This window comes from Colletotrichum navitas, assembly GCF_030913465.1.
Source record: "Colletotrichum navitas strain CBS 125086 chromosome Unknown LY79scaffold_57, whole genome shotgun sequence".
NCBI classification, from domain to species: domain Eukaryota; kingdom Fungi; phylum Ascomycota; class Sordariomycetes; order Glomerellales; family Glomerellaceae; genus Colletotrichum; species Colletotrichum navitas.
Genome location: NW_026850603.1, coordinates 236,743 through 258,580, shown reverse-complemented (window position 1 = coordinate 258,580; position 21,838 = coordinate 236,743). Strand labels below are relative to the sequence as shown.

The following is a 21,838-nucleotide window of genomic DNA, read 5'->3' as shown; positions in this document are numbered from 1 at the left end:
ATATATAACCTTATAAGGTGCCTTATTATTAACCTATTAGTAATATCCTTATAATTACCCCCCTTCTAATATAATATATCCTAAGGAGCACTTATACTAGCGCTAGTATTTATACTCTAGAGTATAAGGTTATATAAACCCTAAAGGCTCTAGGTAGCCTAACATCTAGTAACACCTACTACTAGATATTACCTTCTTATACCTAGTCTCTCTAAGCCTAACGTAGGCTACTTCTTATATACTAAGCTAAATTATATACTATTACTTTATAGCTTAACTAGTTACTAATTAACTACTAGCTTTACCTTTCTAAGGTCTATAGGCTTATATACTTAGAAGTCTTTAGTAATAGGCAGAAGTTAAACCTAGCCCCTGTTCCTATAGCTAGAAGACCTATATAGTACTAGAATAATTATAATAGAAATAGGTAGTATACTAACGCCTAATAATAGACTATTCTAGTAACTACTAAAAGATCTACTAGTTCTAGTACTATATACTAGAACTAAACTATATATAACCTTATAAGGTACCCTATTACTAACTTATTAGTAATATCCTTATAATACTTAACTAATTTAAGTATATAGTAAGACCTTTTAGTTAAGATAATATTAACTAGGTATTAGCTAATATAGCTATAGATGTAGTAAAGCTAAAACTTAACTATTAGTAACACCAAGGGATAACTTAATATAGTTAACTATATATATTAGTAGTAATTAATAAATAATAGAGGTAACTATAGCTCTCTATTATATATATAAAAAAAAGGATAATTATTATAGGTTAGTTAGTTAAATAACTAACTTATTGCCTATAAATCCTTAGAGAATCTATAGCTAAATATCTAAGGATTTACTAGTAATAAGTTATTAGGGTTAACCTAATAACTCTAATATTTATCTACAATAGTTAATATTATAATATTAACCTTAAGATCTTTATAAATATTAATAACCTTATTAATAAGAATATTAATTTAGTTATATTAAGTAAAATTTAGTTAGTATACCTAACAGTAATAATAATAATAATAGTTATATATTATTACTATTACTAGTAATAATACTAATAGTTAGCCTTTTAATATAATAAGGTTCTTTATAATATAAGTTATAATATTTACTATAAAAAATAAAATAAATAGCTAAAAGGCTATAAAAGTTATACTATAAAGTTACTTATTTATACTTTTATTAATATAAGTAAAAAAGAACTAGTAGTATATAGTAAATAATAATAAAAGTAATATCTATATTATAGTAGTTATATAAATTTATAGTTATTATATAAAAAAGAAAAAAAGATACTATTATAAAGCCCTTAATTAAGGCTATTAATTAATACTACTCTTGTTATTATATAATATTATAGGTGTTATTACTTTAAGAAATAAAAAGTTAACTATACTATATTATATACGCAAAAGTGAAGGTATTTGTAATAGGGGTTAGTAACCCCTTTTTTAGAGTAGCAACCCTATTCTTTTGCCCCCTTTGTAAGGAGGGGGTATTTAGCTCACAGCGCTGACTAAGTTGCTCCTAGGTATTAGCTCTATATAAATACTGTTCTACCTACTGTTTATCTTGTCCTAGTAAGGTAACATTACTTATAGCTTACTAGGTTATAACAGCTACCTACTAAACTTAAAGCTACTATTAGCAAAAGCTCTTTATATATAAATATAATATAAGGTAAAAATACTATAGGCTTATTTAAGTAATAATACTCCTTTTTATATTTTCAGGTTATTACAGTATTTTAAAGGGTTTTACGTTATGCTACAAACTAGGTATCTAAACGTCTATCTTCTAACCCTTAGGTAATATAAAGTACATGTATTGTTTGCCTAAGCCTTCCAGGACGCCAAACTAATCACCTTGCTTCTTAGCATGCTTGGCTGCTATATCTACATATGAATCGGCTTCGAGTAAGTGGCCATAGCAGCCTCCTTGAATGCCTCCGCCAAGGTAGGGTGAGCGTGACATGTTCGGGCGATGTCTTCGCTCGACGCACCGTACTCGAGCGCAAGAGTGGCCTCGGCAATCATCTCGCCCGCGTTAGGTCCGATGATATGAACTCCCAGAATCCTGTCCGTCTCGGGATCCGCCAGCATTTTCACCAAGCCCTCCGTATCCAGGTTGGTCTTAGCGCGGGAGTTGGCACTGAAGGGGAAAGTGCCGACCCGGTACGGTATGTTCTGCGACTTAAGATCCTGCTCGCTCTGGCCGACCCAGGCAACCTCGGGGTGGGTGTACATGACAGACGGGATCACACCATAGTTTACGTGACCGTGTCCTTTCTTGATGTACTCAACCACAGCAACGGCCTCCTCCTCAGCCTTATGCGCCAGCATTGGGCCGAAGGTAACATCTCCAACGCAACGGATGTGGGGAATCTTCGTGCGATATTCCGAGTCAACGATGACACGGCCTCTCTCATCCAGCTCGAGGTCGATATTTTCAAGCCCTAGTCCGCCAGTGTAAGGTCGGCGACCGATGGCCACCAAGACGACGTCAGCATCGAGCTATTCGCCCAGTCAGCAACTCATTCACCAATGTAGAGGCGGATAGCGTGTTGGCGCTTACGGTCTCGGGCTTGCCACCCTTGGCAGCGTCGACCTCCAACTTGATCTTGTCACCAGCTTTGTCACCGCTGATAACCTTGGTACCTGTCTTGAAGTTGATGCCCTGCTTCTTGAGGATCTTCTGCGCGCTCTTGGCGATCTCGGTGTCCATTCCAGGACCGCCAATCTGCCCAAGAAACTCAACGACGGTCACCTTGGTTCCAAGTCTAGACCAAACAGAGGCCATCTCCAGACCAATGATACCACCGCCAATGACAACAAGGCTCTCGGGTATCTTATCAAGTGACAGAGCACCAGTGCTGGTGACGACACGCTTCTCATCAATCTCCAGTCCAGGGAAGGGCGTGGCTTCACTACCGGTAGCAATCAAAATGTTCTTACCCCTAACCGAGGTCTCGCCTCCGTCATTGAGGGCCACCTTGATCTCATTCTCGTTGACAAAAGTACCAGCGCCCTTAATGTATTCGACACCGTTCTTCTTAAAGAGGAACTCAACACCCTTGGTCAGGCCCCCGACAGCAGTGTCCTTGGCCTTCATGAACTGCTCGAGGTTTATCTTGACGTCAGACACATCTATACCGCGGTTCTTTGAGTCATGCTTGATAGTGTGGTAAAGGTGGGAGTTATTGAGAAGGGCCTTGGAGGGAATGCAGCCGACATTGAGGCAGGTTCCGCCGAGCGTGCCTCGCTTTTCGATGCAGGTGACCTTCAGGCCCTCTTGACCAGCCTTGATGGCAGCGACGTAGCCAGCAACGCCACCACCGATAACAACAAGGTCCTTCTCCTCAGAGGCCGACGCGTAGGCGCGACTCCATTTTGACAGCTGAATGGGCGCGACAACGGTGGGGAGACTACACGCAATACTGGTTAGCTCAATGAGACATGACCGCGGGAACATGAACTTGTGGGCTCACGAAGCGTGTCTTCGGAAGGCCGACTTGGCTCCAGAGCGCGGTATCAATCGACTAGAGAGCATGGTGGCTTGATCCGATGGAAATGCGCGGTGATCGGTCACTGGGAGAAATGGTGGAGGGAGGAAAGTCGGAAGCCAACTCGTTGAATGGGGCGAATGTGTGTTTGGGTGGTCAATGTTGGGCGAGCTTCGGATTGAATTGGAGCTCTCGGTCATTGGGGGCTTGAATTTTTCGAAGGGAAGGTAGCACCGCACACCGGGGCGTGGGCGAAGTAGAGACATGATTACCTCAGCCTACCTATCATTGTTCTTGTCGTCCTCACATCCATTACACTACTGCTATCGTTGGTGTGTTCGTAGTTAATTTTGTGCTAAAAAGTCAGGCTTTCTTCTATTATTGTTGCAATCTCACTCTTAGCACCGTATATCCTACACTGTTACTGCTCTAATTCAGGCAGACCACTGACCGAGGCATAACCAACCAACAACCAGGGCCAGAAGCACATTGTGCGAGGTCTTCTTTCAAACCGATACAGTACATGCATGGTATAGATCGTTGCATCATGGCTTTCAAAGCCAGTCCAGCAATTGACAAGTGAAGCAGCCCACTACATTCAACTTTTGCTGTTTACTGATAGCACGTCGACAGAGCATGATTTCAGACCAATGCAGCCAATGAGATGATACTACTATATATGCCTTGTTGGTATTATGTAATCAGCGGCTGTTTGATGTACAGGATACAGACACACCCACGAAGAACTACTCCGTACAGCGCCTCCCAACGTTCTGGTCTTCCCCGTCATCTCCCGTGTTGAGGTAACATCAGCCGTTCCAGACTGCAAACACCGGCGTTTTTGACGTCGCAGTCGTCCGAAAAAGACGCACTTTCTGACCTCCAGCTAATCCTTTTCGTTCCCCTGCACCCATGAAAGAAAGATACCGGCCGTTCGCTCTACCTTACGGAACTGTTCGGCTGTATCGGGCCGAAATATCGTTGCCTACTTCTCATGACGGTAGGTATGTCAGGAAGAAGCCGTTCAAACCATGGGAGTATCGAGGGACCAATGTTGATATCTTTTTGTCTTTTTCTTTTTTTAGGCATATTACCAAGACCACCCTCCTACTACTATACCGCATCAATATCTGGCCTCTCTAGCAACCTCTCAGCAACTCTGCAGGCCTCTCTGACCGTCTTGGTTTCCCTCTTGTTACTAACCAAATCCGTGACTCGCACCTTTTTGCGCAGGAAATAGCCTAGGCTTCGTGCGAGGGCTGGGGCCAAGCCGCTGCCCAAAGGTAAGCTAAGGGCCTGCTCCAAGCTCTTATTCTTGACTCGGCTGCACTCCTGGAGCACCGTGATGAGCATCACCTCGACAAACAAACTCGTCGTTTCCCTGACATACGCCAAGTTGAGAGGCTTGAGGATCCCGAGCCCGATAGAGCCATCGGCAACTAGACTTCCCACCATCTTGGCAGTGTTGATAAGCCGCCGATCATCTGCTGCCTCCTCGTCCTCTTCCTCTGGTTCCTCTCCAAACAAGGGCTCGCCAAGTCTGCGAAACAGCGTCCACAGCGTGTCCTGGAACGCGTGCTTGATTCTCGAGTCGCTGCAAAACTTTCTTGCTACAAGGGTGTAGTAGGGATTGTAGTGCTGTTGTGCCCCCGAACATTGAAGCAGCACATTGGGAATTTCGCGTCGATTGTACTTGTTGAGCCGCAGTTTAAGAATTCGCATGTACGCGTCCTGGTAGTCAGCTGCTGCCACCAGGGCGATGAAGATGGCCCTTCGCACGTCTGTGTTCATGCCCTGCTCTCGAGCAAGCTGGGCGTAGTCAGGTGTGGCCAGGTCATCAGCATCTGCAACGACAACATCATCGTCGCCATCGGCACCCTTACTGGACTCTGGCCCAGCTGCCACCTCGATCTTGTTGTCTCCTAGCCTCGCGTCTTGCGCGCTCTGACCCGCCCAGCTGGCACCAACCAGCCACCACTTGCCAGTCCTATCTGCGTTCTCAATGTCTTTGAGCCCAATTCGCAGGGGCTCCGTAGCTTTGAGCTTTAGCGTGTCGAGGGACCCCAACACCTTTCTCATGCGAGTTACATGCTCATTGAGAATGACCAAATCCTGTGCGCCGGCCTTGATCTTGTTGTTCTTGAGGTCGCTGATTGTTTCAATCATGAATTTTGTGCGAACCGTCAGGTTGCCCTCCCCAATATTGGCCACGGCCGGGCGAATCAGGCTGACAATGTCTTTCAGGGCCAATGGATCGTCCTTGCGCAGCTGGGGGCCCGCAACACGCACAATTCGTAGAAGGAGCTCAGCGTTTAGCTCTGAGAGGTCGCCGAGAAGAATCCGCACAAAGTCGAACATGAGGTTGCTGCTAATAACGCGGAAGATGTACATTTCCGCTAGCACAGTGAGCAAGTTGGATGTTTCTTTGGTTGGTATCCGTTGCTCAGCCGCCATTGCAACTGCTTTCTCCCTCTCGACCTGAAATCGTTCCACGGACGTAGTGAGGAAGTGTGCTGCGAAGTCAACACCGATGACCTTGTAAAGGGCCGCAATGAATCCAGCAGATAGCACCAGTAACGTGTCGGGCTTGCTCGTGGGGTCGCAGATCTGAGCCATTAGAAGACTGGTGAGGATCTTGTTGGTATGGCCCCTTGGATGATTCTGATATATTTTTTCGATCTCGCCGACAATGGAGGTTAGGTTAGCCTCAGCCACTCTGTTGACAGGGCCTTGCAATTGCCTACGGATCTGAGCCTCCACGTCTGCATCGCCGCCAGATTTTGCTCGCAATGATGGAGGAATATACTTTGGCAGCTGGGTGCCGGCTGCAATCGGAGGTAGATAGGGGTTCTCCCTGACGCGTTTGGTGTCTTGTGCTGTCTCCTCTTCTCCCGAATCAAAGCCTTCAAAAGAACTCTGGTCATGTGAATCATCTTCAGAAACCATGGCGTCGTCATTAGATCCGTCGCTGTCGCTGTCGTCATCACGAGTAAAATCGAGCTCGACGCTGAAGTCTCCCTCATCCTCATAGTCCTCCTCGCTTTCTGGAGCGCGCCGAGCTTTCGCAAGTGTCTCAGTCGCCTTCTGACGTTTTTGCGCCAGCCACTCTTCGGCCTCACTCTTCATCTTGCCGCCCACTTCATCCCAGTTGCTGGGATCATTGAGATCGCCTAGCAAATCTTCCAGACCGTCATCCTTGAAAGATTTGGGCAATGACTTGCGACCCTTTTTCATCCCCAGCTTGCGCTGGAGCTGCTCAATCTCGGCATCGTCCTTAGCCAATTTCTCTTGCATTCCACGGGATGGTTGTTTCGCCGCTGGTGGCTGCTCTAGTTCGTCGCTGTCGTTTGTCTCTCCTAGGTCTTCTCGCTTGCGCTTCTTGTGGGAGAATTGTTCGTGACGTTGCTGCGCCGGCGTTTTCTTTTCATCGCCTGACGAGTCTTGGTCAATGTCCTCATTCTGACCTCTTTCAACATGTTGCTGGATTTGTTTGGAGGGATCCCTCCATGCTGTTGCCTGCCGCTGCTTCTTCGACTGCCTCTCAGCTTTTCGCCGGTCTTTTCTGTTCTGACCCTGGCTCTTCCACCGTCCATTAGATCGCAAGGTGCCAGCTAGTTCTGGTGCGCCAATCTCTTTCAAGAGTTGTGGGGGTACGACAAGCGGCTTTGGGGCCATCGCGGTGATTACGTCTGCAATCCGGGGCAGGGAATTATTTGTCAGGGTGAAGGGACGACAGTGTCAGAAGCTTTGGAGAAAATATTTGGCCACAGGGCGATTTGAAGTATGGCAAAGTGCAGGTGGCTTAGCAATATTCGGATCAAAAGCTTTCGCTGGAAGACACCGATGGACTCTATCTACATCACAGGAAACTTTTTAGTGGAGCAACGGGGTTTAAATCATGGCACCAACAGCGGGGAATACCAGCTAGCCCGCGGGCGCCACAAGATGTCTATCGAGGTAAGGACCTAGGTACTAGCCTACTAGGTGGTCTAGTTAGGCCCCTTTCACTACGGGCGCAACAGGATAACGCAATGCAGCACGTAACACGGGCACCCCTACAACCGATAACTTCAGCTGCATAAAAACAGCTTATTGACAGTATGCACACTTTATCTTCACAGAATGATCCTTAATTTACAAAGCTAATAGTATTAACAAAGTATTTTTTTATAACATTTTCAAGTTTCTCATATAAGAACCCATAGTTCACGTCGATTGTACATCGTAAGTGTACCCCTCTTAGCACGTATATGTAACTACTGCGGGGCTGGAGCCTTTTGATTGGAATCGCGCAGCCTTCCGGACTTCGATCTTATCTACTTGATTGGGGGCCCTTGCATGGAACAGCACCTTGCATAGAGAACAATCCAACTGCCTACAAGCAGGTATTCACCCAGCATTGCCTACAGCAGCGGTTTTGATCATGTCGGGTCACCTGAGCCAGGACGAGGTAAGTAACCACATATCACAGCTCGCCTTTCCTATTGCATTTGTCACGCGTATGTGGCTTGCGTTTTCCCTTCACCGCCTGGCTAACCTGCGTTCTGTGCAGTTCTTTGGCAAGTTAGTCGACCTCTTTGAGCAGTGCAAAGGGAATGGCCATGGCTCGATATTTCTCGTTCAGAAGCGATGTATGATCATCACGGCTGCCACCTTCCCAATGCTGATGAATTGCTGACGTTTCCGCCAAGTATCGTACGAACAGGACCAGCCCTCGCCAACGGCCGCAGACCCTTTCCCAGATCTCCATCCCGCGACACCGTTGCCTGTTATCGTGCGCGCGACGAATGGCAAGTCAAAGAAACACAGGGATATCAAGGTCAAGATATCAACGATAGTTGAGCCAGATGATATGGAGGCATTTTATGCTCGATACGCCGACATCTGCAAAGCAGGCATGGGGGCGCTGAAGCCGAGAGACCGGAGCAAGAAGAAGGCCAAGGCCAGGAAGAAAAAGGGAGGGGCTATGACGACTCCCGCTGCTTCCTGACGTTGTGTTGGCTTTGGGCAACGTCCTTTCATAAGGGAGCCACCATGCTGAGGCTGCGCATGGCGATATGGATAAGGGCCACTATGAAGACGATGCCTCGAAGCTGTAGGGGCCAGAAAATGCGAGTCTTGGAACCAACAAGTTTGACATTGGGTATGTCTGACAGGAGGCGTTTGTGATGCAAGCCCTGCGATGTGGCTTGTTGATCCGAGGGCGTATGCCGTTGCAGCTCTAAGCCTCTTCGGCATCAAACAATGAACGTCGACGAGTGGCTAGATGCTACAGATGAACTGCAACTTGAGAGGCAGCTACAAGGCTATGTTACAATTCTGGGCATACATTAAGGATGTATATACAGAACCACGTGCCTTGAGGTCCAAGTTTCTGTCCTCTCCGGCTCACGATTAACGTCAACCCGGTTGCCTTGAATCTAACCATATCCATCGCCCACTTTGTTTTCGGAATCGTTCAATCAAGTCCAAAAATCAGTCGTTCCTGGTTTATGCCATTGTCGCCCAGCTCTTCAAGAGTCTCTCTGACCTGTGTACACGCTTCGCACTCAGCCCGCCTGGGTTTCTTTGGGTCGCCAACGTACATGCACAGACTGTCTGGGCACATGGAAGCTGGATCACTGCTCTCGCAGCTTGATAACTTCTTGTGCGTTCGCCACCTCGTTCCGCACCCAGTGCAATTGTAATGATGGAGTTCGCACATGGAGATAGATCTTGGTCTGTAAGTTTCAGGGAACAATGCAAAAAAATCGTAAAAAAAAAAAGATGGAAGATAAACCAGCCCGGCTCCCAACAACAATTCAACCTTTATACGAGCTATATAAGCAGCGCCTCTCTGGTAGACAACGCCGGTAGGACTGCAATAGTATGTTGCACATGGCTAGTTTGTATGGCATTTGGGTAGCGGTCTATGACTGGCCAAGATGAGAACTTGTGAGGGCTCGGCCAGAAGACGAGTATCGTGACGCTACGCACTTACAAGCACAAACATCACTGGCTAAAGCACCCAAGCCTGAAGGTCCGTTTCATGACTCGGCAGTCGCGTTACCCTCTCATGGTGTCCACAGGTTCAAGGCTCATCTCGCCTATCATCAACGTCACACTGCAGCGATGAGCTGCGTTTGGCGACCTGCCAAACCCAACATCCACCTGACAAAGATGAATGATCTGAGCGACATTAGTCCACAGCATTTGACAAACTCATATGATGCGGGCTACACCATGCCCTCTAGCAACAACGCCTGTTCACTCATCTGCAAACCAGACATACCGACGCATTGTTGTGAGTTATACAACTTAAGAGCATGTCGCCTGTCCGCCACACTTCTCCTATGATCAATCATTACGTCGTCGTTGTCTAGCCCAAATCGTCATATCTGGTAACCACCGTCGCGCACAAAGCTCATATGCTATTTCAAAATACATTCTAGGTAGAGGCTCTGAGTCACCTCCCGCTCGACCTTGCAAAGAAATTAAGACATGCGTCCCTATCAAATGATAACTTTTCTGTGAAGGTCCACATCGAGCCCCAAGACGAAGGCTGTGCCGAGATACTTGCCTGCAATGACTGTGCTACCAGGGCTACCGGGGTCAGAACGACCATCCTAACTGATAACAACGTTACATGATGAAAAAGTCGTCACGAAACTGGTCGACAAGTTCGTGTGTGCGGCTAATCCCTCCCCGCCTTGAGTACCCGAAACGCAAGTTGAAGACGGTTTGTTTATCGTGATGAAAGCGAAAGACAATTGCGAGAAGAAGCAAGAGAAGGAGCGAAAGAGAGAGAGAGAGAGAGAGAGAAAGAGAGAAAAGGAGTGTAGAATGAAGCGTGGCCCAGGTGTAGGAACAACTGCGTGCAGTTGAATGCCGACCCGTCGCGAGGGTGTTTTTGCTTTGGCTGCATATAGCTGGGATGACAACCCAAGCTTCGCCGAGCTCGTCGATCGCAACAACTACCTCAGGCCCGTTTTTATGCTCAAATCCGCCCTCACATAATCTGATCTTGTGTCAAACCCGCGTGGGCGTCCGTCTCCATCATGTCACCGCCACCTGCAGCGTTCAGATATCTGACAAAGCTGAGACCCAAGGGTCGGCCACCGTATTGGTAACCCTGAAACTTGGCGATTGCGGTTTCAGCGGTCTCTGCGGAATCGAAGCGAACCACACCGGTTCCGCGCGATCTACCGCTAGGCTCATATTGAATCTCTGCCTGCTCGACCTTGCCGATAGTCGTGAAGAGTTCCACGAGATCCTCGTTGCTGGTGGACCAGGGAAGCTGGAAAGGGTTAGCGTTTGGCTACAGCCCGGCGATCAGATGACTCACGTTTCGCACGTAGATAGTCTCGCTTCGGTCGGTTCCGGCGGTGGCATAGTCAGTGAAGGGGTTAGGGGGAACCGATGGCGCGTTATTGGCATCGAAGCCACCGGGGGCGCCAGGACCACCAATGCCACCAACGCCGGGGCCACCACCGAAGCCTCCTCGACCATATCCACCGCCGCCAAAACCTCCACGGCCACCGCCGAAGCCGCCGCGACCATAAGCGCCTCCAAAACCGCCTCGCATGCCACCGCCGCCAAAGCCGCCTCGGCCTCCGAAGCCCATAGGGCCTCCAGCGCCGGCAAATCTGTCTTCGCGGACTTCAAGTAAGCGGCCCTGCCAGTCGTAGCCATTAAACTGCTGAATGGCGTTGCGGGCATCATCGGGATTCTCAAAAACGACAATTCCGGATCCCTTTGGGCGACCATCCGGTCCTAAGTGAACATCGGCGCGGATCACGACTCCATTTCGAGCTAAATCGTATAGTTAGTCACCGAGCATTCCTCAAGGGTTGGGGACCTGATAGCCAGCGGCGGTGTGTGTAAGAGGCGGGCTTTGACTTACCAGCCTGTCTGAACAGATCCTTGAGGTCTTGCCAGCCTACAGTGTACGGGAGCTATTGAGAAGATCAGTCAGTGCTGGCCGGCGTTCCAACTGTTGCAGGGACGAAGGGATCACAAACGTTGGCAACGTAAATCTGACGGCTGCCGCCGCCCGGGTTATAGCCGCCGATGCCGCCGCCGCCGCCAGTAGCGAAACCACTGGGGTTCATACCGCCGCCACCGAAACCGCCGCGGTTGGCGGTAGCACCGATGAACCGAGGTTCAGCCTCGCGATCCTAGGGATAACAGTTAGTTACTACCCACAGCGATCGACGGGTTTTGGTTCTATGACGTACTTCTCGGACATAGACAAGTCGGCCCATGAGGTTCTGGTTGCTGAGCGTTGCCACAGCGTTCTGGGCTTGGTCCCGCGTCGCATATTCCACAATTCTACATCGTTTGTTAGTGCTATGACCAAGTAGTCTGGCGATGGAACGCAGACTTACCCGCATCCCTACATAGACCCATGGACACACGTCCCAACCCGTCAATCCAACGATTCCATCAATAGCCAGAGGGAAGAGTCCACAAAAGAAAAACCAGCCATAGACTACGTGTAGAAGCCCACCTTCGACATTCCATTTGGAAGTAGTAACACGTCGGCGAAGAGAACCTCTCCGGCTAAAGTGAACAGCACGCGGTCAGTCTCCGTGTCGTAACACTAAGCCGCCAAGTACGAGAATGCACTCACCCTGTCGCATGAAGTCCTTGAGATGGTGCCATTTCACATCGTAGGAAAGGTTGCCGACATAGACTCGGCGATCTTGCTGAGACGTCTCCCTAATATTGCTCATCATTTGCTCGCGAGCGGCTGCGCGCTCCTCGTATGATCGATGCGGCGGTGCGCCTCCGTACCCAGTGCCAGATCCTCCAGATGGAGCTCCTGTTCCGGTCATGGGGGAACGGTCTCTTCTTCCACGGTACTCGTCTCTACTACGGGAACGGCTTCGAGGAGAAAAGGAACGACGTCTTGAAGCGCGGTTGGGACTGCGTGAACGCCCGCGTCGAGGGGACCGAGATCTCTCCCGCTGGCGCAAGTTAGCAGAGAACGTCGCCATTGGCTGTTGGTCGAAAAAGCCGCTACAACAGTCGTTCATGACGTGCTTTCAGGTGGGTTTGTCACTTGACGACGTAGGAAAGCGAGTGTTGGACGTGATGACCAACCAAAGAAGCAGATAAGGCCAAGTGGCGGGAAGACAGTTTTCTGAAGGAAAGAGGTTGGGGAGATGGCATGGCCGTATGAAGAAGGCGCGGCCTTCCGAGGTCGATGAACCAAGATCAAGGAAGGTGCTGTCATTATAGACAGCCCTTCCCAAAAGTGCCTGGAGATGAAACTAGCTCGCTATGCTGCCATCATACCAAAGGAGCGAGGAAAGCGCAACGATGATGAAGACATCTGGCCATGCCGGCGGCTTCAGGGTAGCGCGGCGCAATTCATGGGAATGGGTAAAACTGCTGACAAGCACCGGCGCAAGCACGGGTGCGGATGGAGTCCAGCAGGGGGATCAGAGCAAGACGCGGGAGGATAGCGATACGGATGGGATGCTTTGATTTCGGAGAACGAAAGGAATCGGGGTGGTCTTACACTTCCAGGTCGATAGGTGTCGCCGGAATCAGCTACAATGAGGTCAAGTTAGTCTCCGAGTTTGAGAAGTCAGGATTTGCTCAAAGTGTTTGTGAGAAGAAAGCAAGGACATGAGAGGGTTGAACAGGGAGACGGAGACGCAGGAAGGAGGAGGGTAGCAGCAATGATATTTGGATAACTGGAAGGTGGGCAGTAGCAATCTAAGAGAAGGACGAGGGGGCACGAGGCCAATTGGCGGAGAAGGAGCGGAAGGGCATGCAGCTAAGGTACGGTACCCAAGGCCAGGTAGGTGTGGGCGGTACTCTGTAGAGGAGGGGTGGGAAAGGACGAAGAGGGGGAGGGGAAGGGGAGGGGGCAAGGAAGGTAGGGAGGTGTGGGTGGGAAGCCGGTACAAGGGGCTACGTGAGGCGTGGAGCTGCTCACGCGTGTAATGTAAATGTGTGTGTGTATGGGCCAAATGGTTGGATCAATCAATGGGCGAGTGTATGAGTGAGTAAATGGTTGGATGGGGTGTGATGAATGGGGGTTGAATGGTTGGGCGGATGGAGGGATGTCGGCATCTGTCCCAACTCAGGTAGTGTACCCAGAGTAGCCGTGTGTGCATGTACATGTAAAGCCGGGTGATGCCGTGTATGGCCAGGGCAGCGGCAGGATAAAGAGAGGACAAGCAGGGTAAGATGATGGGGGCGGGAAAGCTGCTTGGGAAGATGCTGGCCGGAGATGCCGTATGAGTGTTCGTCAGAGCCTCGCCGTCCCATCGAAAGATGATTGCCTCACTTCAACCTGACAAACTGAAAGGTATAGGGGGAAAGGGCAGAGTGCTCTAGACACCCAAGCATGGCTGCGGCTTCAGCGTCGCGAGAGCAGGGTTGGCATAGAAAGAAAGAAGGGGGATGGTGTTTCAGGGTGAACATGTACATTGTATGGGGAGGAACCATACAGTGACGAGGAACCGGAAAGCAAGTACACTCAAGAAGGCAAGGGAATGGGAGGTAAGGCAACCAAGGTGACGCCTGAAGTTACGGTGCTGCGGGGGATGCTTGTGATGGCAACAGCGCCGACAATGGCAAGCAATGTGAAGGCAGACCCGAAGCTGGTGCAGGAGCAGAAGCGATATAGGAGGAAGCTGGACGCGCGAGCATGACGGGAAAGACCATCTGGAGGGAGGGGAGGAACGAGACAAGGCGAGCGGCGATGGAGATAGAGACAAAAGAGACCCGACGGAGACTTACCCATAATTGACAACTCGGGTGATCCGAGAGGGAATGGTGGAAAACGACTTGGTTCGCAGCTCAGAATATGCAGTGCGGCGGCGTGATGCGCTGCTGGTGGTTGCGTGTAGCTGCTGCTGGTGCTGTGGTGTGCTGTGATGTGATGCGATACAATACAATGCGAAGTGATGTGACGCGCGCGCGTTGCTGTCGAGATACCTGAGGTCAGGCAGGGCAGAATGGACAGCGTGTACGTGTGGTGTGTAGTGACTGATGGATGAGGTAAGTAAAGTACGCGGCGAGGCAGAGTGAGGTTGGACAAGGCAAAAGTCGGGTCGGGTGGGGAGCTAGGGTAGGCGCGGGCTCGCAAAATAAAGCAGGCAGCAGACAGGCGTTGACGGTTGTCAAGAGATGGGAGGGAGGGTGGGTATGGTCAATTGGACATGTGTGTGGGCGGCAGCGGCAGCGTAATGAAACAGGACGGAGGGAGATGACGCGAATTGGGCCGGAACAATTTGAGCGACGCGACTTGAAGTACACCACAGCTGATGTACACTACGCTCGGCGGGGTGGCGCCCACTCTTCGGGGACGGGTTAAGAAGGTAAGTGGGAGGTACCTTGAGGGACATGAAGAAAAAGAGGGTTGGAGGTCACATACAGGTGTACCGCCGCGATTGGTGACGGTGAGTGAACGGTAGATGGTGCTGAAGGTAGTCAAGGCGTTAGTTAACTCCTTGGGCAAAGTGAGGCGGAAGACAAGGGGAGAGGGGTTTCGATTTCAAACACGGAAGAATCTTGCGATGTGAGGTGTTCTGTCCACTTACCTCGAGCTGAGTGAGGGTGATGTACTTTGCTTTGGTTGCAGATGGGTCTGTCGGTTCCTGCAAGAGGGAGGAATAAACAAGGCAAGGCAAGGCAAGGCAAGGCAGAATCAAAGATGTCGCAAACACAACGCGACATTGGCGAAAAGACCGCCGCCAATGGAGAAGCTTGGAGAAAGGCGCCAGGCATGCAAGGGTATCAGGCATCAACCAGCAGCGATCCTCTTAATGTCTCCGTACCGGTTTCCAGAAGGAGAGGAAAAGGTATTTGGGTTCCTCCTTCAACGGTTGGAATTCCGACCGTAGCTCCCACTGGTCAGTGCTCACTAAGGTAGTTCAGCAAACACCTAACAATGCTTCCTCTCAATTGCCAACGGCGATTGGCTGCAGAGATACATAAGTGGATCCGAGCTACAGGGGATTGAGGACCGCGGCAATAGAGCTTGAAGGGCTCTGGAAGGGTGGAACAGGGGGTACGTTTTCCCCGATTCCCACAACAGCTCGCAATCTTGACTTCTCAGGTTCGCTATCCCACTTCCGACGACGGACGCTACATGATGATTACATGCTCCTCAGCCTTGTGCAAAGTTTGAACCATCGAACCTGTCTCTCATTGAGTATGTTCAATCACGGGAAGACTGTTCACGGTAAGATGGGTTTCGTCCAGGTCTTTATTTTTTCTTTCTTTTTTTCAAGTGATCAGACAAGCTGATAGTGTCCCCCCTATGTCCACCTGAGAGTACCATGCACAATAACTGTAATAAACCTCAGTAAACAGTGAATTTAGTGATGACACAACTATCTTGATAAAAAAATAGAGGCAAAAGGGATATTCTTAGCCTATCCTAACCTGGAGCACAGCGTAGGAAGCAGGGTGGGTTAGTACTATTCTAACCCTCCCCGGCGGAGCTGTTTTGGAACAAAAAAATCTAAGAAAACTGGATTTGAACCTGTAGCCTTTAGGATATGAGGTTTATTGCTGTTATTGTGCACAGTACTCTCGGGTTGACAGGGGGGGAACCCATCAATAGCTCGAGGACACTTCACAGTGCGTCACCAAAGGTCCTGTGTCCAAACCACCTACTGCAGCTTTTGATTAGCCATCCTTATTGCTGTGACCAGATTCTTGACCTAGTACTGTAGATAGAGGCACTACAAACCCCTGGTGTTGGCTGACTAGCTGTGACTGCTGTATCTCGCCTCCATACCTCGCCAACCTCGACCTCATCACCATCAAAATGACGACCCTATTAGGAATGGCGCTTATTGTAAACTACAGCCCTGACGATACCGATATTCGTAAAATAAGTTTAGAAGACGGACGTTATTAAGCATAAAGGGGGGCAAGTCCAAGTAACTCTTACCCTTTGAGGGTATCTATGCAGGCCTGGAGGATCAGTTAATCCGGCTTGCTTGCTAACCGCTGCTATTTCCACGCCCCCTAGCCAAAGTCTGCCGAGCCGATTCGAGGAATTAGACGACGCGGGATCATCCGTGATTGAACCGCCTTCTGAGCTTTGTCACTATTCGGAAAGGTATAGCATCCAGACCAGAAGGAGAGGGCAAAACGCATCACTATAGCTGCCTGTCGTTATCCTCGATTTGTCGCCACGAATGCTACAAACCTCCGCTCTGCCTTTTGCCAGACCTACCTACGTTGCCGCTCACTTCAAAGCCATGTCACTTCTCTGCCGCCCAGCAGCTAGAACGGCCTTGCGGTCTCTTCGCCAGTGTCCGAGTGCAGCCTTTGCTGGCCCCCGAACAAGCCGATCTTATCAATCCTACGACCATCCGGATTCGACGACATATTTCCACCCACACGAACAAACTATCCTATCCGCCGCCCACAAGCATGTGCCGGAGCACGGTTTCTCGCACAAGGCTCTCGCTCTTGGCGCCAAGGATACCGGATATCTCGATATCAGCACCAGTGTGCTGTCGGATGGCCCCTTTAGCCTGATCCGTCACCATCTTGTGGAAAGGCGGGAAGGCTTGGCTGTTAAGAGCAAGGAAATATTCGGGGAGAGGTCGCAGTTTGATATTGACGAGAAAGTCGAGCGTCTCACGTGGGAGCGCTTGTTAGAAAATGCAACCATCATCGACCGCTGGCAAGAGGTAGCGCAATCCCCTTCCCTTTCCCACTTCTTCCTTTCTCCCTCTATCATTCTTCTTGCTTGTTACGGACAACAGGTATGCTCTCTACATACTGACAGTGGATGCAACAGGCATTGGCCATCATGGCACAACCGAGCTATGCGCCCGCTTCAATCAAGGAACTGGCCAAACTGGTGGACGAGATTTGGTTTCTTTCCGGCGACGTCTCCGTCGATGCTTCGTGGTATACTAAGCGTGCGAGCTTATCACTGATATACGCCTCAAGCGAGCTTTTCATGACCAATGACAAGTCCGCTGGTTTTCGAGATACGAAGGACTTCCTTCGGCGGAGACTGAACGAGGTCAAGGAGGCTGGCGGTGTCCTGGGCTCCGTGGGACAGTGGGTTGGCTTCACAGCTAGCGCAGGTGTCAACGTACTGAGAAGCAAGGGGCTCCGAATCTAGGCTTTGGACCTACGGCCACTGCGGCTGGTGCCCATTTCTTACAACGCAGCCCGCTGTCTTCTACCATGTTTGTATCATGTACACCAAACTGTATAAAACGACTGCCTCGGTCTGATAGAATCTTATCCCTCAATCACCAGCCAGCTAAATACGCTACCAACCACTCCGCGACGAGCTCATTGCCAGATACTCGAGCGTCATTTAGAAAACACCCATTGCCATAATATATGTTCGAACGCCCATCGTCAAAAAACACGTTGCCAGTGCGCTGCACATACAAGGGGTCTTGCAATATCAGACCAGAGTCCTCTGTCGGGGATCGGTGAGACTGGAAACTGCATTAGCTGGACATCTCTACAAGGATCACTTTCCATTACGAGCGTTCTCGGCGAGAACTTCTACTTACCGGATGATCTTGACGTCCTTATCGAGAGTGGCCCGTCCCTCGATGGCGTTCGGTGTGATCATAATGTACTGACGTGACACTGAGCGTCGGGCGGCAGTAATCTAGTGAAAAATATTGAGGTTAGTCACAAAAGAAATCACTCGCACCATTATGACAAGACTTGCCAACATGTTTGTGCTGATGGTGCGGTTGACGTTGTCCATGAAGACGTCAAACTCATCCAAGCACCGAAGAGGAGAGCCCATGGCCTCCCAAATAGCCAGCAGCATGCAGATGGACGAGAACGACTTCTCGCCTCCTGACAACGTCTTTGTGCTTCGACCGCCAGTCCCTTTTCTGGTTTCATCTGGTTCCACGAAAAGCTGCAGCCTCTTTTGAGGATGGTCGATAGCAAGTTTGCCCCTAAATCCACGCTCACTTAAGAGATACTGGAAGCATATGCGAGCGCGCGCCGAGATGTGTCGCTGGAACAGTCGCCACCGGTTTAATCGATCTTCCAAGTTGAGCTTACCTGCCGCCTGCTCTTCCTGTTGCCCCTTGTAAAGCTGTTGCGCAGCTTCGTATGCGGCTTCGGCCCTGGCCGCCCGTTCTTTGATCTCCTCGTCCGAGGCTCCGAGTTTCTGCGCTCTCTTTTCAAGCTGTTGGTGGACGGTGGCGTACTTGCTCTCGATGCTCCTATGTGTTTCGCCTTCCTCGATATACACTCGCTGAGGTGCCTTTTCCATGGCTTGCTGGGTGAAATTAGCGACAACCTCGGCCTGCTCATCGCGCTTTCTCTCCGCTCGTTCTTTTTCTAGAATCGCATCATCACGGTTCTGGAAGGCACGGTTCTTCTCAAGAACAGCCATCTTTCGCAAGTCTTCCGCCTTCTGGACTGCGAGCTGTAACTTGGCCATGTGAACCTCGAACTCCTTCATCCGCCCCTTCTCCTCGGCAAGAGTCTTCTTGCACTCTTCGCACTTCTTGTTGAGTTCCTCCTGTCGCAGTCGCATCTCTCCGTATTGACTGCCATGATGGTCTCGTTCGGCCTTGATCTTCTCTAGCTCTTCCCGGAGGGAGATAAGTCTGCCGTCGGCTCCTTCGTACTGGTCGAGCTCTGCTGAAATGTCCTCAATTCTGGCCTGAACCCTCAGTAGCTGTCGCTCCAGTGACTGGTTTTGTTGGCCTTGAGTCGCCAGAACCGACTTGCATTTCGCAACCGTTTGGTCAAGTTCTCGCCGCTTCAGCTCAATGGATCGCAGGTCTCCCCGGAGATGAGCTAGGGATTCCTTGGCGAGATTGATTTGTGTCTCGTCGTCCGATTTCATTCGTGGCGCTCGTGGGAAAGGACTGATGGGGCTTTGACTGAACCCTGCGCCACCGGACCGGGCCATTCGAAGGCCAGTGCCTCGTTTCCCCGCGCCATCGTGAAAGGATATACAAGCCTGGACGTTCGGCGGCGGTGAGTCGCTCATCATCACATCCTGTGCTTTTGCCCTCTCTCTTATCAAGACAATCTTATCAATGGTATGGGCCACGATGAGCTGGCTGCGAACCCAGTCGTTGTCGAACTTGAGTACACGAAGGACCGTATCGAAAGCTGGATCAGGCTCCCTTAGCTTGACGTTAGGTGGCAACCGTTTGCCGATAATGATCGGAGGGGTCCGGTCCAGTCTGACCTGCTGCATCAGTCTAGCCAGACGTTGCTGATCCGTCTTGTTGGACACAAGAAAACCATCCAGGGTCGCGCCAAGGACCGTCTCCAGAATGGGCGACCATTCGGGTTGAGTGAGTTGCACATGGGCTCCAATTGGGCCTACAGGTCTTTCTTGAAATCCGTTATCCTTTTCGATAGCTTGGAGGAGAAGTGGGATTTTCTTGTCGTAGGCAGCCCAAAGAGACCCTCTGTTCTGCTCCAGGTTGCGCAAACGCCCTTCAGCTGAGGAAATCTCCCCCCTTTTTCTATCGAACTCGTGCTTAACCCCATCTGCGGCCTTTTGGGCTTGAGCCAACTCAGCCCTGAGTTGCGGCAATCTGTCTTTTTCCTCGGCCATTTGTTCCTTGATTGAAACCTCTTCCGCTTTTGCTTCATTCAAAAGAGTCTCTTGCTCCTGGCGAGCACTGCCAGCTCCCGCACCCAAGCGTTGCTCCTCGGCTTGGATCTTGCTTTCGAACTCCGCCATCCCTTGCCCGGCATTCTTCAAGCGTTGCTGGACATCCCTGAGCTGGTGATGTATGTCGGTAACAGATTTCTTGGCATCTTGGTACGCTGCATCCGCGGCCTCAATGCGCTCCTGAATTGCACCGATTTCCTGTGATTCGTTATCCACTGTTGTTTTGGTGCGCTCCAACTGCTCGTCACGTTGAATCAGAGCTTGTGTTGCATGCTCAATGTTGATAGCAGCGCAGCGAATCTCCTCGTCCAGGGCAGCAATGTCGTTGTTATATTTCGCTAGCGTATCCTCTTGCTCAGCAACTTGGGACCAGTACAATTGGTTTCTGAGGCGGCGATATGTCTTCCTCATCTCTTCATTCCTTTGAGCAATGTCTTTCAGCTTCTGTGCCTCAATATGCTCTCTTTTGGCGCGACGAACATGCTCCTCCAGACTCGGTAACTTGGCCTCGTGGCTTTCGAGAATTTCTGTGAGCAGCTTGTAATCGTTGTCGAGCTGTTCCAGCTGCACACCGCGGACAAAGAACTTGTACTTCATTGACGGCGACGAAGAGTTCAGAAACTGTCGTGCGTTGTCTTGTGACAGTACGTTGAGTGGGTTGTCGACCTGCAGCGCCCAATACTCAGATATTTCGTCGACGTCAGCTTTTTTGGTAGAAACAGTTTTGCCCGTCACGCTTTTGAGCTTGAAGCCACTGGCGCCCGCCCTCGAGAAATGGCGCTCAACCGTGATGGCGTCGCCGTACAAGTCGTGCTGGTACGCATCGATGCCCTGGTTTTTAATTTTGACAATGATGACGGAGTTGGCTTGGCCTTCCTTGATGAAGCTCTTCAGACTTCCACCTCTGTTTGTAGAGCTGGCTTTGCCACCAAGGCATAAAGTGAGGGCCGTCAGCACAGCGCTTTTGCCGCTGCCGTTCTCGCCAACGATAAAGTTGATCAGGGGGCCCAGCTCAACATACAGCCGCTCATGGCACATGAAATTGATGCACTCAACGCTCTCAATGATGCCGTTCTCCGCTGCGTGGTTTTCGCCGATGCGTTGCGGGCGGCTTTTGATCTTCTGTGTGGCACGCTGGTCGTCTTGATCCTCGTATTGCAAGTGCCTAAAGCCATTATCGCGGGCAATCTCGTATTGAGTACGTGGCGGAGAGTCGCGTCCCGTCCTTTCTTCAGGTTCTTCGTCATCTTGATCGTCTGCGGCGGCTTCGCTATCTGAGCTATTGGCTTCGTCCTTCTGAGCAGCCGCTTGCTGCTTCGGCTGTGCGGAATAAGACAATCGTGCCCTTTTTGACTGCAGGTAACAGAGATGTTAGCAGTCGTAGCAGGTTCCAGGTCTGGGACTGTGTCATTATCCAGGCGTACTTACAGACGTGTCTTGGCTAAGATAGGACTTTGCGTGCTGGACCTCCAGTACCTCATTGTCTACACTCGCTGATTCCAGGGCGGCGTGTGGCCTTTTGGCAGGAGTCATGTTGTATTTCGGCGAGAAATCCCCCCGCAAACATACGTTTGCCTTGTAGGTGGCAGCCTATCAATATTCAAATATGAGGATGATGATGTGTCCTGGTAGGCGTCAATGGGCGGGCGCTATGAATGTAGGTCTTGGGCGGAGCACAACGGCTTCAAAGCTTAGACGCGCCGGAAGGTATACAGGGATACGCGA

At 50.3% G+C, this 21,838-nt stretch overlaps 7 protein-coding genes across 7 annotated transcripts; 2 read left to right on the top strand and 5 right to left on the bottom strand.

Annotated features, from left to right (window-relative positions):
* Positions 1–1,731: 1,731 nt before the first annotated feature.
* LY79DRAFT_562313 (dihydrolipoyl dehydrogenase) lies at positions 1,732–3,765 on the bottom strand. The gene is made up of 3 exons (XM_060558461.1): positions 3,505–3,765; positions 2,592–3,441; positions 1,732–2,530 (listed from the first exon to the last, which is right to left on the bottom strand). Exons 1-3 carry the CDS (start codon positions 3,717–3,719, stop codon positions 1,913–1,915), a joined length of 1,683 nt encoding a protein of 560 aa, XP_060411328.1. The 5' UTR covers positions 3,720–3,765; the 3' UTR covers positions 1,732–1,912.
* Positions 3,766–4,601: 836 nt separating this feature from the next.
* LY79DRAFT_562306 (MIF4G domain-containing protein) lies at positions 4,602–7,476 on the bottom strand. The gene is made up of 2 exons (XM_060558460.1): positions 4,910–7,476; positions 4,602–4,851 (listed from the first exon to the last, which is right to left on the bottom strand). The coding sequence occupies exons 1-2, from the start codon at positions 7,192–7,194 to the stop codon at positions 4,761–4,763; spliced, it is 2,376 nt and encodes a 791-aa protein (XP_060411327.1). The 5' UTR covers positions 7,195–7,476; the 3' UTR covers positions 4,602–4,760.
* Positions 7,477–7,942: 466 nt separating this feature from the next.
* LY79DRAFT_521152 (signal recognition particle 14kD protein) lies at positions 7,943–8,509 on the top strand (the record flags this gene model as incomplete). Its single annotated transcript, XM_060555317.1, has 3 exons — positions 7,943–7,969; positions 8,072–8,150; positions 8,211–8,509. 3 exons carry the CDS (start codon positions 7,943–7,945, stop codon positions 8,507–8,509), a joined length of 405 nt encoding a protein of 134 aa, XP_060411326.1.
* Positions 8,510–10,507: 1,998 nt separating this feature from the next.
* On the bottom strand, positions 10,508–12,335 carry LY79DRAFT_671989 (uncharacterized protein; the record flags this gene model as incomplete). The annotated part of the gene is made up of 8 exons (XM_060563994.1): positions 10,508–10,795; positions 10,844–11,310; positions 11,402–11,453; positions 11,520–11,675; positions 11,736–11,829; positions 11,886–11,893; positions 12,008–12,060; positions 12,131–12,335. 8 exons carry the CDS (start codon positions 12,333–12,335, stop codon positions 10,508–10,510), a joined length of 1,323 nt encoding a protein of 440 aa, XP_060411325.1.
* Positions 12,336–13,753: 1,418 nt separating this feature from the next.
* Positions 13,754–15,303, bottom strand: LY79DRAFT_314581 (uncharacterized protein). Its single transcript, XM_060552363.1, has 3 exons — positions 15,060–15,303; positions 14,894–14,939; positions 13,754–14,505 (listed from the first exon to the last, which is right to left on the bottom strand). The coding sequence occupies exons 1-3, from the start codon at positions 15,261–15,263 to the stop codon at positions 13,994–13,996; spliced, it is 762 nt and encodes a 253-aa protein (XP_060411324.1). The 5' UTR covers positions 15,264–15,303; the 3' UTR covers positions 13,754–13,993.
* Positions 15,304–16,733: 1,430 nt separating this feature from the next.
* Positions 16,734–17,614, top strand: LY79DRAFT_521187 (rpsU-divergently transcribed protein; the record flags this gene model as incomplete). Its single annotated transcript, XM_060555321.1, has 2 exons — positions 16,734–17,171; positions 17,282–17,614. 2 exons carry the CDS (start codon positions 16,734–16,736, stop codon positions 17,612–17,614), a joined length of 771 nt encoding a protein of 256 aa, XP_060411323.1.
* A 259-nt stretch (positions 17,615–17,873) lies between these two features.
* Positions 17,874–21,815, bottom strand: LY79DRAFT_314338 (RecF/RecN/SMC N terminal domain-containing protein). The gene is made up of 4 exons (XM_060552362.1): positions 21,542–21,815; positions 18,185–21,466; positions 18,021–18,121; positions 17,874–17,942 (listed from the first exon to the last, which is right to left on the bottom strand). Exons 1-4 carry the CDS (start codon positions 21,644–21,646, stop codon positions 17,909–17,911), a joined length of 3,522 nt encoding a protein of 1,173 aa, XP_060411322.1. The 5' UTR covers positions 21,647–21,815; the 3' UTR covers positions 17,874–17,908.
* Positions 21,816–21,838: the final 23 nt, after the last annotated feature.

What these genes read in the sequence shown, in the direction of transcription:
- LY79DRAFT_562313 (XM_060558461.1), bottom strand. Translation starts at nt 3,719, where the DNA reads ATGACCGAGAGCTCCAATTCAATCCGAAGCTCGCCCAACATTGACCAC. An exon ending in GCCTTCCGAAGACACGCTTC is followed by an intron (nt 3,442 to 3,504) that starts GTGAGCCCACAA and finishes TATTGCGTGTAG; the next exon opens with TCTCCCCACCGTTGTCGCGC. An exon ending in AGGGTGGCAAGCCCGAGACC is followed by an intron (nt 2,531 to 2,591) that starts GTAAGCGCCAAC and finishes CTGGGCGAATAG; the next exon opens with CTCGATGCTGACGTCGTCTT.
- LY79DRAFT_562306 (XM_060558460.1), bottom strand. Translation starts at nt 7,194, where the DNA reads ATGGCCCCAAAGCCGCTTGTCGTACCCCCACAACTCTTGAAAGAGATT. An exon ending in CTCAAGCCTCTCAACTTGGC is followed by an intron (nt 4,852 to 4,909) that starts GTATGTCAGGGA and finishes ACGGTGCTCCAG; the next exon opens with GAGTGCAGCCGAGTCAAGAA.
- LY79DRAFT_314581 (XM_060552363.1), bottom strand. Translation starts at nt 15,263, where the DNA reads ATGCCTGATACCCTTGCATGCCTGGCGCCTTTCTCCAAGCTTCTCCAT. An exon ending in TCACCCTCACTCAGCTCGAG is followed by an intron (nt 14,940 to 15,059) that starts GTAAGTGGACAG and finishes GACTACCTTCAG; the next exon opens with CACCATCTACCGTTCACTCA. An exon ending in CCAATCGCGGCGGTACACCT is followed by an intron (nt 14,506 to 14,893) that starts GTATGTGACCTC and finishes CTCATCCATCAG; the next exon opens with TCACTACACACCACACGTAC.
- LY79DRAFT_314338 (XM_060552362.1), bottom strand. Translation starts at nt 21,646, where the DNA reads ATGACTCCTGCCAAAAGGCCACACGCCGCCCTGGAATCAGCGAGTGTA. An exon ending in ATCTTAGCCAAGACACGTCT is followed by an intron (nt 21,467 to 21,541) that starts GTAAGTACGCCT and finishes TGTTACCTGCAG; the next exon opens with TCAAAAAGGGCACGATTGTC. An exon ending in AAGGACGTCAAGATCATCCG is followed by an intron (nt 17,943 to 18,020) that starts GTAAGTAGAAGT and finishes TGCAGTTTCCAG; the next exon opens with TCTCACCGATCCCCGACAGA.